The sequence below is a fragment of the Bicyclus anynana genome, chromosome 6 (assembly GCF_947172395.1).
Source record: "Bicyclus anynana chromosome 6, ilBicAnyn1.1, whole genome shotgun sequence".
NCBI lineage: Eukaryota > Metazoa > Arthropoda > Insecta > Lepidoptera > Nymphalidae > Bicyclus > Bicyclus anynana.
In genome coordinates this window covers 11,481,726-11,496,046 of record NC_069088.1, presented here as the reverse complement: position 1 = coordinate 11,496,046, position 14,321 = coordinate 11,481,726, and the positions used below count along the sequence as shown (strand labels likewise).

General features: G+C 34.3%; 1 protein-coding gene across 3 annotated transcripts in view; it reads left to right on the top strand.

The window, feature by feature from the left end:
* Nucleotides 1–12,918, top strand: part of LOC112055966 (uncharacterized) — a 55,701-nt gene extending 42,783 nt beyond the window's left edge. Inside the window, exons 10-13 of one of the 3 annotated variants that reach the window (XM_024096272.2) lie at nt 9,303–9,419; nt 9,761–10,270; nt 10,356–10,496; nt 11,304–12,918. In XM_024096272.2, coding sequence (XP_023952040.1) covers nt 9,303–9,419; nt 9,761–10,270; nt 10,356–10,493 — 765 coding nt within the window. In that variant the 3' untranslated portion in view covers nt 10,494–10,496; nt 11,304–12,918. Of the gene's footprint in view, nt 1–9,302; nt 9,420–9,760; nt 10,271–10,355; nt 10,502–11,303 lie in introns of all 3 variants that reach the window. The other 2 variants (XM_052882211.1, XM_024096273.2) reach the window with 2 other exon arrangements.
* The last annotated feature ends 1,403 nt before the right edge of the window (nt 12,919–14,321 follow it).

The window sequence follows — 14,321 nt, the reverse complement described above, 5'->3', positions numbered from 1 at the left end:
TATACACGTGTAGTCTGAAATGTCTGCAAAAAACCACAAAAAACATATGTACAAGTACAAAACTAATTATTTTCGATATAGATAGCTTATCATTTTAAGCTGGTCAGATCCGAGTTGGCTTGATAAATAAGATAGCACAGATTAATGATATACTTGTAGAATCTACAGGATATGAATACATACGTTACGTTGTTTCTTTTATCAGACATTGATCTGTAAATTTTGATTGAAAAAGAAATGAAAAAGTCGTTATTTTTGTGTGCATTTTTTTACTTAATGGAATTATATAAATTAGGAGTAGGTATGCTAATAGTAAAGCAATTTTGTAAAAGTAATAGGATACCTGCGCTTATTACTTTCGGAGCAACAGGGATTTAAAGGGTCAGATATAAGGCGCTGCCACGGATCCCTGAAAAATGCCCCATACAAAATGGCATGAATTGATGACGTCGTAGATCACAATGATCGTTAGAATTGTATAGGCGTTCAAAAAAAATTACTAATATCATTGTTATTTGTGCGTTTATGTTTATAGTTCACATATTGAAAAATGTCACGATTTATCTGAGAAAGCTAAAACTGTATGAATTTTTATCAAATTACGATAAAATATTTTTATAATCTTATTTATTTTGCAAATATCCCGACAATCTTTGCGTATTTCTTTTTACGTATAAATTAGTTAGCATTGACCTTATTTACCCAAATGTCTCATAAAAATCAATATATTCAAACCTAGTCATTATCCTCATTGTACGCAGTCGCGATTGTCCGATATTACATAACTAGCACTAGCCAACACCAGCGACTTCGTCCGTGACGATATTGGTATAACATTTCATTTCCTATTTAGCCCTATTACTTATATTTTACATTTTTATGACAGTCAATCACAAATAACACATCAATCCGAGTACATCAATCTAGTCAATGTACCATTTGCCGTGTACTACATACTCGTTTAACTAAAAATTGCAGGCTTTCATAAAATGTTTCAGCCCTTATTTCATACCCTTCTACTTTTCGCGACAAAATGGAGCCTATTTTCTTTTATTAAGTTCCATTTATCTCTTCTAACCAAAACTTAAAAAAAAAAAAAAAATAATAAAAAAAAGTTAAAAAAATCTTTTTGAGTAAAACGCATCAGTAAGATAGACATTCGCATTAATTATGATATTAGCTGGGATTATTTTATCCAAGACTTTTATTTTAGTTATTTACGTTAACATTGTATTTTAATATAAATCATATTTTTTATTATTAATAAGTATGATTTATAGCCGTGTAAGGAATATAATAAATATAGTTTGGACATTATATTTTCCCTGGTCATATAAATCATTAATTCCTAAATACAAGTGGAATAGGCGAGGATTTCAGCCTTTAGAAAAGTACGTCTATTATTAATAACGTATTGCTTTGTGTTAAGAGATAATACAGGTTTATTTTTATACCAATTCAAATCACAACTAATACGGCGTCATTTATAAGACCATACGTTGAGATTGTCAGTGTATAATTACTGTTTTATTCATGTTTCTGAAAGAAAACGTAGGTAATAAGTTATATAACATTTTGCTAACACGACCAATAACTTACGAAATTAAGCCTGACACGTTTTACATAAGTTAATAGGTATTGGAGCGTAAATAAGGAACATAGTACGCTTGTACGAAACATTGTTCATTCGTGACGATCGTGGACATTTATGGTAGGTGTCCACTGATCCGCATCGTACGTATCGGACGCATCGCATCAAACGGATTTTTAATTATACGAAAGAAAAAATCCGCTCGATGCGATCCGTACGATGCGGATCAATGGATGCACTTGTACGACTTTCTATACAAATAATACTAAAATCCGTTTGATGCGGTGCGTTCGATGCGTACGATGCGTATCTGTGGTGGGATCTTGTGCTATTTTATTGGGTGATGGTTATGTTAGGGAAGCATAATGGCTACTCTCACAAAAAACTTTATTGTAGAGACAGTTTTTTACGACCTTAGGCGCAGTTGGTATTGGAGTAATAGAGAAGTCCTAGGTTCGATTCCCAGTTTGTGTCAATTTACGATATTTTCAAATTTCTGGCCTGGTGGTAAAGATTAGTCGTGGCTAGTTACTTTTACCACCCTAGATTTAACGTTTCGGTATGGTGCTGCTTAGAAACCAACCCAAATTTGAGAATAAAAAAAATTGTACCTTTAACAAAGGTTAACTTGTCTTCGAATACGTAAAAAGTTAGTGACTTATTAGGTAGCTATTGACTGACTGATATCAAATATTTTTGACCTTTTGTTTAAAAATTGTTTAAAACTTGTGAAGTTTGCTAATCCGCATTGGGCCAGCGTGGTGAACTAAGGCCTAACCCCTCTCATTCGGAGACTGAGACTGACTGACTAACTGAGACTCGTGCTCAACAGTGAGCCGAACATGGGTTGTTAATGATGAATAGTTTTGGAGTAATTTCCATCAATGTAGACCCACATTTTTAAAAATGTTTAATTTAAGTTTTGCAATTGTTTATGTGCCGGTATGAAATTTTTGCACATTTTTCTATACGTCATGACGAGACAAATGAGCTACCATACGTATTTTTATTCGCGGTATCAGTATTTAACACTATTTCTAATAAATTGACTGGCCTATTTGACACAAATGTTCTAAAGGCATAAAGCAGCTTTGGTAAAATATTTAAATATTCGGTTCCTAATCTAGTTTACAGGATATACCTAACAAGGTTGCATTGTCGTTGCAAAGTCAGCTAGATAATTTGTAGAGCCTATTACGTCCTATTACTGCGCTGGCCACCGAGCGCACGGTGCACTGACCTCCTTTCATGACTACACTGCCTTAACCCTTCAAAGTCGCAGTATTTTGCATCCTTTTCTTTAACACACTTTGTTAGTGTTGGTTTTTTCCTTTTTTTATTCTTTAGAAGTTTGGCCTTGGCTACAATCCTGATGGTAAGTGATGATGCAATCTAAGATGGAGGAGGAGAACTTGTTAGGAGGATGAAAATCCATAACCCTTTCGGTTTCTACACGACCGTATCGATCGTACCGGAACGCTAAATCGCTTGACGGTACGTCCCTTAATCGGCCCAGCCGGGGACCGAACCCAGGACCTCCGTCGTGTAATTCCACCGCGCAAACCTCTGTGCTATGGAGGGCGTCTTATCTTCCTATAGTGGAGAAGGTTTCTTAAAGTGATTGCAGAGCGGACATTTTTTTTATTCTATGACAAATCCCTTGACTGCGATCTCACTTGATGTAAAGTGATGTTGTAGAAGATGGAAGTCGGCTTACTTGGGACAGGTACAAAATTATTTCTTCCCATAACCTCCTACGGTTTCCATGCGGCATCGCCGCTTACCGGTACCGGAACGCTTAACCGCTTGGCTAAAGCCACTAGACCAGACGCCAATTTACCACATACAAGCTTCATGTCCCCTCCCTTAAATTGATTTAGCTTGGTTCTGCAGTGGGATAATAAAAAAAATAAGCTGACTACGATTATGTGTAGACTGTAGGTATGTCTGTAAGAAGTCGGAGGATTTTTGTGTGGGTGGTTGTTAGAGTTGAAAATTGTATTATTTTAACTATTATTTCTACTTAAAATTAATGTAAGTATAAATAGAATTCAGTCCAACGATGAACCTATCTTTGGTCAAATCGCCTTGGACTCGCATGGTTGAAAAAGATATTTAAAAAAAACTAAAGATGCCGAGGTTGCTCAATTTTCTTGGACTTGGAATTCTTATTTGTCGGTAAATAACTGTTACGACCTTGTACTACACGATACGTAACTTGTTTTAGTAATGTTCTGTTGCCATTTTTTGACATGTAAAATCAATTCTACAAGTATGATCTTCAGTAATGTAACACTAGTTGTTCGCGCTGTTTAGCACTAACTAGCCCAGATTGCCTGTTATTGAGCCTCCGATTTCGTGATTTATTTTATCTAGCTGGCCCGCAAACCTGCCTTTGATCAGCATGGTGGGTCTACGTTCCATAACTCATCTCCTACCTATAAGGAGGGAGGCCTGCAGACTAATTCACTATCTTTGACGTATACTAGTTGACATATTACGAAATTGAGATTTTATGTAACAAATGTCACCTGATGCCTATGGATATCATACAGTAGGTAGATGACACTTCTCAATTGATTTGATGTTTATTTTAATAGGTTGATAAAAACCAAAATAGTAAATAGGCCAGCTGTTCCTACAGTCCGTTCAAACAGATTGAGTGATATTTTGTAAAACTATTTACCTCCCCCGTATCGTATTGTTCATTGTTTTTTATAAGTACACTACACTCTCATTTTCTGTGGAATGTCATATTTCTCAACCGATAGAAATATAGATAAGACATACATGATTAGTAATACATACCTGTCGTGTATAATCTAATCTCTGTTTGTTTTTAACTTACACCTGCCGATACCTATCAAAATATATTGTTTTAAGCTTTCTTTGTCCTTTTATTATAATATATTTATTTATTTAGGTACAGTTGCAGTTCTATTAAACTGTAGACATGTGTGTATGTCGTCATAAACCAGACGTTTTTACTTGGCATCCTAATGACTGATATTTTTTTATTGTATTTGTATTATAACATGATTGGTTTCAAAAAATAAAACTATAATAGTCACTTATTTCGTTCGAAAATATTGGTTATTCATAGAGGATAATTATGGTACGATATTTCGTTTATAAAACATATCTACTAACGTCAAACAGGCTCGGTTGACTTTATCCTCCGATACACCGAATTAGCGAATAGCATTATTGGTATACATATTCGGTCCCTGTCCGTTTAGCGAATTTGGTCAATGTTACATTAGATTAGACATTTTGAGTGGTGTGCGTTGTTGCAATTAAGCTTACCGGAACGCTTAACCGCTTGGCTGAAGCCACTAGACCAGACGCCAATATACCACAGGATACAAGCTTTATGTTCCCTCTCTTAAATTGATTTAGCCTGGTTCTGCAGTGGGATATTAAAAAAATAAGCTGACTACGATGATGCAATTAAGCTAATTTCATCATATCAGCCGATGGACGTCCACTGCAGGACATAGGCCTTTTGTAGGGACTTCCAAACATCACGATACTGAGCCACCTGCATCCAGCGAATCCCTGCGACTCGCTTGATGTCGTCAGTCCACCTGGTGGGGGGTCGGCCAACACTGCGCTTACTAGTGCGGGGTCGCCATTCCAGCACTTTGGGACCCCTACGTCCATCGGCTCTTCGAACTATGTGCCCCGCCCATTGCCACTTCAGCTTCGCAACTCGTTGAGCTATGTCGGTGACTTTGGTTCTTCTGCGGATCTCCTCATTTCTGATTCGATCACGCAGAGATACTCCTAACATAGCTCGTTCCATCGCCCGCTGTGTGACTCTGAGCCTTCTTATGAGGCCCATAGTTAGCGACCAAGTCTCGGAACCATAGGTCATCACTGGCAACACGCACTGTTCGAAGACTTTTGTCTTCAGGCACTGAGGAATTTCGGACGAAAAGATATCGCGAAGTTTCCCGAATGCAGCCCAGCCGAGTTGGATTCGACGGTTCACCTCTTTCACCTAAGCTAATTTAACCCCTGGCAATTACGTAAATATTAAAAAACGCTTGTACACTATTTTCTACATAATATACTTAGAAAATTGACTTTCGCCTATTTGGAAGGCAATATAAAATAAGCCACAAATATTTTTATAAAAACGTGACGTATTAGTTGTATATTGTCTGCAGTCAGTTGGTTAATAAGTACTTGGAGTTTAATAAATAGGTTTTAAGCAAGAAGAAAGAAATGCATATTATCACGAATCGATTATCAACGTTTCACGTACGAATAGATGCCACAGATCGATTTTAATAGAACACTACTGATTTTACATGATTAGGCCTCGCACTGATAAGTCTGCCCGGTACGCTCGTGGTTCGCCACAGTCCACATCCGTCGCCGACACGCCTCGCCGCCTCGTCAGCCTGTCTGCGCTATACCGCCAACGGCGACAGTCGCGAAACGAGCTCGCTCAAAAAATACAGTTTCCCGATAACCGGAAAATTATCGCTGACCTTCACGCGCTCTTGCTTTATTTACCTGTACGGTTACGATTTTTCATGCACTGATGGCGAATAAAATGAGAAACGAAATTGCAGTGTAATTTATTATATTGTTGTGAAAAAAGAAATGTGATTACACCTAATCCGAAATGAAGAAAAACAAATCACCGCCGCTGTTCACTATTCAGTGCTATGAAGTAAGTTGTGTAAATTCATCTTTAATTAGACCGGAGCAGGCAGGCTAGGTTTCAGTAGATTTATTCTTTTTATCTGGTTGTTAATATTTATTTATAGTTAAAAAAATATTTAGGTGTTTCTCTTGTTATCCTACTAATATTATAAACATGTTGTTTGTTATTCTTTAACGCCGCAAATACTGGACCGATTTGGCTGAAATTTGCAATGGAAATAGATTTTACTCTGGATTAACACATATGCTACTCTTTGTCGTGAAAAATCCATGGTTTCCTGAGATTTGCGAAAAACTGATGATTTTGATGATATGAATGTTTGTTACTCTTTCACGTCGCGACTACTAAACCGAATCAACGCAAATTTAAAATAGATATAGATTATAGCCTGGATTAACACATAGACTACTTTTTATCCCGAAAAAAGTCATATTTTCCGCGGGATTCCCTCCTCGCAGACGAAGTCGCGGGCGTCCACTAGTTCTATATAAATATATACTATGTAATCTCTGGATTTACTGAACCGATTTTGAAAATTCTTTGTCCAATAGAAAGCCACGTTACTTGTGAGAATCTAAACCTCTATTCCTCGTATTTCCACGGGAACGCGAGCGAAACCGCGGGGCGTCTGCCAATACCAATCTGTACTCTTGAACATGGTGACTTTGTATTTTTCTATGTTATTAGATATTTTTTTTTATTTATTTTATTACTAGCGGACGCCCGCGACTTTGTCCGCCCTTAGACCTCTTTAAGCCAACTCTTACAGTAGTATCGCTTTAAAAAGTAACTTCTCCCGTTTTCCCAACATTTTCCTTCACTGCTCTGCTCCTATTGATCGTAGCTATTAAAGGTATAGTATAACCTGCCCAGTCAAAATCCGTCGAGAAGTTATTGTTTCTATAACGAACATACATACAGACAAAAGACAGACAAACAGACAAAAATTTTACTGATTGCATTTTTGGCATCAGTATCGATGACTAATCACCCCCTGATAGTTTTTGGGAAATATATTTCATGTACAGAATTAACCTCTCTACAGATTTATTTTAAGTAAAGATTAGAATAAAAGTAAAAAAGAATAAATGAAAAAAAAAATAGAATAAAAGTAAAAATACAAAGTCAAAGAATAGATTATTGCTGTGTATAGATAGATGTCCATGGCAATGTAAAAAAATATTTCCAAAATCTAATTAGGGATTATTCTATAACATATACCTAACCCATTGCGGATAATCGATTAATTTTTATTAGTGGAAAAATTTTGCATAATAGGTACCTATCTAAGCGCTATGCCTTACGATGGCTAGATAGGTATGCCAGTCAAGGCACTCGTGTGTTATTGGATATTTTAATTCCAATAGCAAATAGGTAGGTATAGTAGGTATCAAGGTAGAATTTGCAGGAAGGCACGAAGCTATCGATATTGTACCTATCAAGAGGTCGATTCTGGAGTCAATTCAAAGATATTTACCATGTTAGTAGATATGTATTTGACGTAGATAAGCTTCAATAAAAAGTATTAAAAATTTAAAACGTTTAATCCTACTAATATTATAAACGTGAAAGTTTGTATGGATGTTTGTTACTCTTTTACCCTATTGGCTGAAAAATGGAATGGATATAGATTTAATTAAAAAAAACAAATATATATATATATATATATATATATATATATATATATATATATATATTTACCTACTAGCTACCTATTGTCTACTATAGTAGCGTCCTATCTACTATAGGTGCCCTAGTGTAGTACCTACTTACTTTAAAAATACTAAAAATACTCGTGTGTACCTACCTACCTGTATCATACAACCTTTTTATATTGCCTACATAAATGTTCGATTTTTGTAAGTAGATAGGTAGGTACATAACATTTTTACGATTAGGTAAGGTTTAGTAGCTAAAGCTACTGGTAATATCCTTAATTTTAGTCTAAAATACCTACCCAATTAAATTACTGTCATTATCGATAGTATCCTATTCCAAATACCATATTAAACTTGCTAATGAAAGAAATAAATGTACATAATAAATAATATTTATTATCATTTGAAAAAATAATAGGTAACATTTATAAATTACTTTGCGTAATATAATTTCGATGGTTAAAACGTCATCTGAATATTCAAAATGCTTATCTACCTTTATGTAATATACCTACCTACGCAGGCCGAGATAAGTGCGTGCATGCATTTTTTTTTAATTATTTAGTACCAATATTAGTCACACACAAAAGTAAAAAATCTGATATTTTTTTATGAAAGTTTTTATCGAACTTTCGTGTACCTATAAATATACTTTCTAACAAAATACACATTATATATTATGTTTTGTAATTTAGAGATATTAGATGCATGTGCTCATACAATTATAGGTAGGTAGGTATATAAAACCGTCACTTTATGGCTGTATTCATCTATATAATGACTACCAATTAGTTACTTATGTAAGTTTGCTATGCAGCCTTAACATAAATGGTTTAAGAAATTGAATTTTAATATCATAGATATTATGGTTTCTTTTCCATCTCTGTTATGATTTTATATCACGTTTTCCTCGAGCGTAAGTGATCCTTACTTGACGTCATCCATTGATTTCTTATATATATAAGTACTTAGTGGGGTATTAGACTTTAGTCACGGTAGGTTTAAGGTCAAAGTCAAATCACCAAACTCGTATGATATTGCACTATATTAATAGTTTTATAGCCTAGAATTTTTTCTGAAATTCCTAGATTCATTGTTCGAGTAACCTAAGACCTTATGATTTGAAGCCACATAGTCTAACCACTGGACCAATGAGGCAGTCACTTCCGTAACCACAGACGATAGATAAAACGCTAAAGCTAGCGCTCATATTTTGTTGAATACGGGACCCTAAGAAAGGGACTGGATGTGTCATTAAATAATCGGAAGGGGCATAGGAAGATATTAATCTACCTAGCTATCATGAGGATATCATACCACGAATCATGCTTAAAGATGTATAGCTAATTTTTATAATAATTTCATCGCTTTACAGGACCGTCAATGTAGTGTACCGATCAGAAAATCTGACCATGTTCAAACGGACTCCGTAAATGTCAAGGAATCGTTAGAAAAACCTACAAAAAAACCACCACCGCCGCCACCACCTCCCGTAAGTAAATAAAAGTTAAAAAAAACAAGTAAATATGTTACGTTAGGTATATGCAATTACCAAATTTATAAAAAAATATTACCTTCACATAAAACGCAACATCCTAAACAGTTAATGCACATACCTATCGTTGCATCATGGTCTTATCTTCGTGATCATATGACGTTCACTAAGATTTACCTATCTACTTGAAATTATGAAGCAAAATTGATTTAGGTAATTTAAACATTTGAAAAATACTTCGTTAATTTTCAATTTCTACATGTTAACTAGAGATCTTAAAGGTTTGAAAATATTACAAATTATTCGATCTTTAACTTAATAATTTTATTTACTTTCAGATGCCAATCTCTAATGGCTATAAAAATGGTGACCACAAAAAAATAGAAGACCAAAATGGCTTGAAGTTAGATGATACCGATATAAAAATACCAAATTTGAGGAAAGTGGCAACACTTAACAGGATACCTACCCCTGATTATAATAACAAAACTGATTTTACGCTCCAACTGAAAGGCAAGAATTTGAAAGAAGAAAACGCTGAAGTGGAATCTTTAGAATCATACAAGTTAAAAAATCCACTAAACGTGACACCCAAACCACCTTCAAATTACTTTATTAAAGCTCCCAATGGTTCTGCAACAATGAAAAAACACGCCAGACCAGTTTCAGTTACAATAGGCGAATATGTCAACAACGTAGGAAGGAAGGAGCCGTCCAAATTAGATTTCTTAAATGGTGATAAATCAGATCTCAGGTCACCCGAAGATGAACCTATCTCTAGTAGGTTACAATCAGAGCTGGCTCTGACACTATCTAGATCAAATCTACGTAAAAAGACTGAAGCATTAGTAAGTATAGTGTATTGAACTAAATACAATCGAGTTACATAATTTATTTATTAATCTGCTATATCTTTAAGTTAATCTCTTTCAGGATCATGCTTCTAGTAAAAAGCCGCTTATAATAACGATAAATTCGAAAGACGAGAATTTTTACGCTAGATACGGCAATAATCTTTTACCGCTACCTCCTTCGATAACAATACCCAAAGTCGCCAAACCTAAACATTGAATTGTAACGTAAAATAGTTAATTATTTACATAGTTATATTGATTTAAAATTATAATCTCTTGTTCTTCTTTTAGACACAAGTTCATCGTAATTTTTCGTAGTGTAAAATGTTACTAAAACTCACATTAACATCACTTTTTCTTTGTTTTCTGCAAATTTTCTACTTAAAACATCTATAAAATTTTTCACAATATTGGAAATCTGGAAAATCCACAAACAATTTAGCACAAGGGTACATGGAGTTTACGTTTTAGTGTACCATAGCTAGGTGTGGCTAAGACAACTAGATAGTTATATATTTGCTAGCTAAGCTATTCTCGCGTGATTAGAGCTGAACACTTTTTCTTCCCTATAAAAAGCGTTTTTCTTTAACTCGGCTCTCCATGGTTATGGCGCCATGAAAAGTGAGTTGTTTTGTTGGTCATCCTTCGCCATGCCTGGACTTTTATGTGACGAGTAGCTTTACAATAACAAAAACATTATTTATCATAAAAAATATAGTTCGTTATTTAAAACGATATTTTTTGTGATATTGAGTATTTTTCATTTTCATTTATTATAAGTTCATTCATTCATTTATTTAATATTTTTGATTTATTATGGGTCTGGATAGTTATAACCATATTTGTTAAGTTTACTTCCTCAGAAATAAACTCTTAGCCACATCGAAGCTTTGCTGTTCTAAATGCCTCTACCTAATAAAAAATAAGTGGCGGTGGTGGTGGGATCGAAAAGATGCATCTACTTTTAAATGTATTTACTTAACTTCAAATATTTAATGATTACTTAAATGCTTATTTTTGTCCACAGGCTGATGGAGGTCGATAGAAAATGCTTGACCATTTAAATGAGATATTTGATATTAGGGAGGAACTATCAGATACCTATTAACTCGATGTAGATAAGGAAGTCTAGATAAATCACCTTATATAAGTAGTCAATGTGGAATATACCGTCCCCTATCGGAGAAAGTATGAAATTTAACAAATGTTAAATTCGTAAGTTAATATTACTCGTGATACAGCAATTGAACTATAGGTAATATACATTACATGCGTTAAATTAAATGTTAAGGAATATAAATAAAAGTTTAACACAAACACAATTCTCCAAAACTACTAATTGTCACAAACTTGAAAACTTCGTTTATTAAGATCGATCACTGTATGGTAGGGTCGTGCACACCATAGAAACGTAAATTTGCTACCGTCCCTAAGTACTTATTACTTTAGTTTAGTTCTTGTATTTAGTATTTTCATTATTTTTATCATCTCGCCATCAATCTTGTTAAAACTGTAATCCGTTGATTCTCCTGCACTCGAGTTTTAGCTCTTATCATTTATTATCATCTGTCTGCCCCAATATACCTACCTACTGCCTAAACCTCTGTGCACGTCACTGCTGTATAGCCGTATGGGCCCAATTTGTATATAATGTCCTACCTTATAAGACCTATATATGAAAAGAATTAGTTGGAATCATCATATTATCATATCACGATTCTGAGCCGAATCCCTGCGACTCGCTTGATGTCATCAGTCCATCTGGTGAAGGGTCGACAAACACTGCGCTTTCTAATTATTGCAGGTAGTAGTTAGAATATTGCTTAGAAATCAGAAATCTAGACATTCCTGTTTGCGTGGACTGTAAGTGTTGATATATAGTACTCGTATGTATGGTCAAATGTGATATCGGATTCAGTCGTGTTTAGTGTTCAAGTGTCACAGTATAAATAAACTTTTCAAAATGTTATTGAAAAATAAGCCAAATCTATTATTATTTTGTATTTGAACTGTTTATTTTTCACCATTATAGGTACGTATTTATAGGATTATTGTGATTCGTTTAAAAATAGGTTCTATTACAATATAATTACAAAATATTAAAAATTATAAAGTAATTGTGTGTTGCTATTTAATCAAGTGTAGTGTTTCTTATGTACTTATTCCAATTTTAATGTAGGTGGTAGGTAAATCGGTACTTTTACTTAGGTGCTTATATTTGATAACATTATAGTTATTAGAATGGGACGGAACTTTGTCAAAGTAAAAGTTAACTACGAATGCTAAGTAGTTTACTTTGACAACATTCCATACCATAACAGACGCCCGCAACTTTGTTTGAGTGAAAAACCCTTATCCTTTAAAGTTGGTAAACTCCTTATGATTTTGAGGAATAAACAGCCATATATAAAAATAAATTTTACAATCTGGTAGCTCCAGAGATTAGCGCGTTTAAACAAACACTCAAACAAAACATCTGTTAAATATTATGTAAGTACCTAAGAGAGTACCTACTTTCAGAGTAAAATGAAAATTTTTGTCAAACATTGTATAGGATAAATCAAAATATAAATTATACTGAAACGTAGAAAATTTTGTCAAACATTGTATAGGATAAATCAAAATAAAAATTATGAACACTATATTTTAAGTTGTTTCAATGGTTTGTCACATAGAATTAGTTAAATTGGCGGGAAAATTATTTAAAAGTGGAACAATCATCAGATTTACTACAAAAGTAGGTTGTCGCAATATATGATCAAAGAAAACAGAATTTACTTTGATAATATATTCTGTGATCGTCAATACCTCAAAATCACATGTTACAACGAATCAAAACGCCCATCTTTTCCTCTCCTTAATACAGTCTACTTTCAGTGTAATATAAGCATCTAATATCAAATCAATCAATCAGACTTTCGTAGATGTCAACTTCTTTATCAGATTGCAAATATAAACGTTAAATAGATCTGGGGAGGTAATACCACCCTGATGAACACCACATTCTAATTTATAACAATTAAAAGTTGTTTAACCCCATTTTACACAGTTAATTTGATTTCCATACCAGTATCCCAATGAGATTTGTTTCTTGGATTAAACCGATTAACTTATTGGGAACAGGAGATTTACAATTCCAATTACAATTCTGTACGTTATTTAAATCTAGTATGTTTGCGTTTGCAAGTTTTTGTTGACTGCTGTATTCGTTTACAGCTTGTTTTAAGTTAATGATAGCCAAGACTGTTAAGACCCTTAGACGAAAACCAAACTGTGTGTTATTGCTTACTACATTATACAGCAGCACGGGTTGCATTGTACGTTCTATAGGGGAGCCAAAGAGGGGAATTTTTGCAGTTACTTGAGCGCGGCAGTTAAGGGACCTTACATTGCTCGTTCTTGAGTACCTCCACCAAGTATGAGCTCTTAACATTGTTGAGTACGTTTAGGCAACCAAAAAATAAAGTAACTTCAAAAATACTCATCTAGCATTTATTTTTTGAAAATAGCCTATCCTCCTCCTCGATAAATGGGGTATCTATCACTGAAAGTATTTTTCAAATCGAACCAGTAGTTTCTGAGATTAGCGCGTTCAATCAAACAGACAAACTCTTCAGGTTTATAATATTAGTAGATATAGATACACAATGTTTTGGTGTTGCTTTGCGACAAGTTGTTGTCAATTTTTTAAAGAATCTTACTTTCTTTTTTTAATCTTTCTGTTTTATTTAATCTTATTGAAATCTTTTTCAAATAGTTATTGAGATGTATTTTTGCAATGTTTGCGAGCGGCTCTTTAATTTTTCAAGAACTGTCCGCATGCTATTCTGAATCGAATGGAGTAATTCGATTCAGAATCGCAGGTAGATAGATTTTTTTTTTAATTCAACCAACCAATCATCCATCGTCATCATCATTAACAGCCGTTGCAGTGGAGTCCAATGCTGGACATAGGCCTCTTGCATATACTTCCAAACACCAGTCTCGAGACGCATCATCCAGCGGCGGCAAGACAATAGACATCAAGCAGTCGACAGCGGGAGGT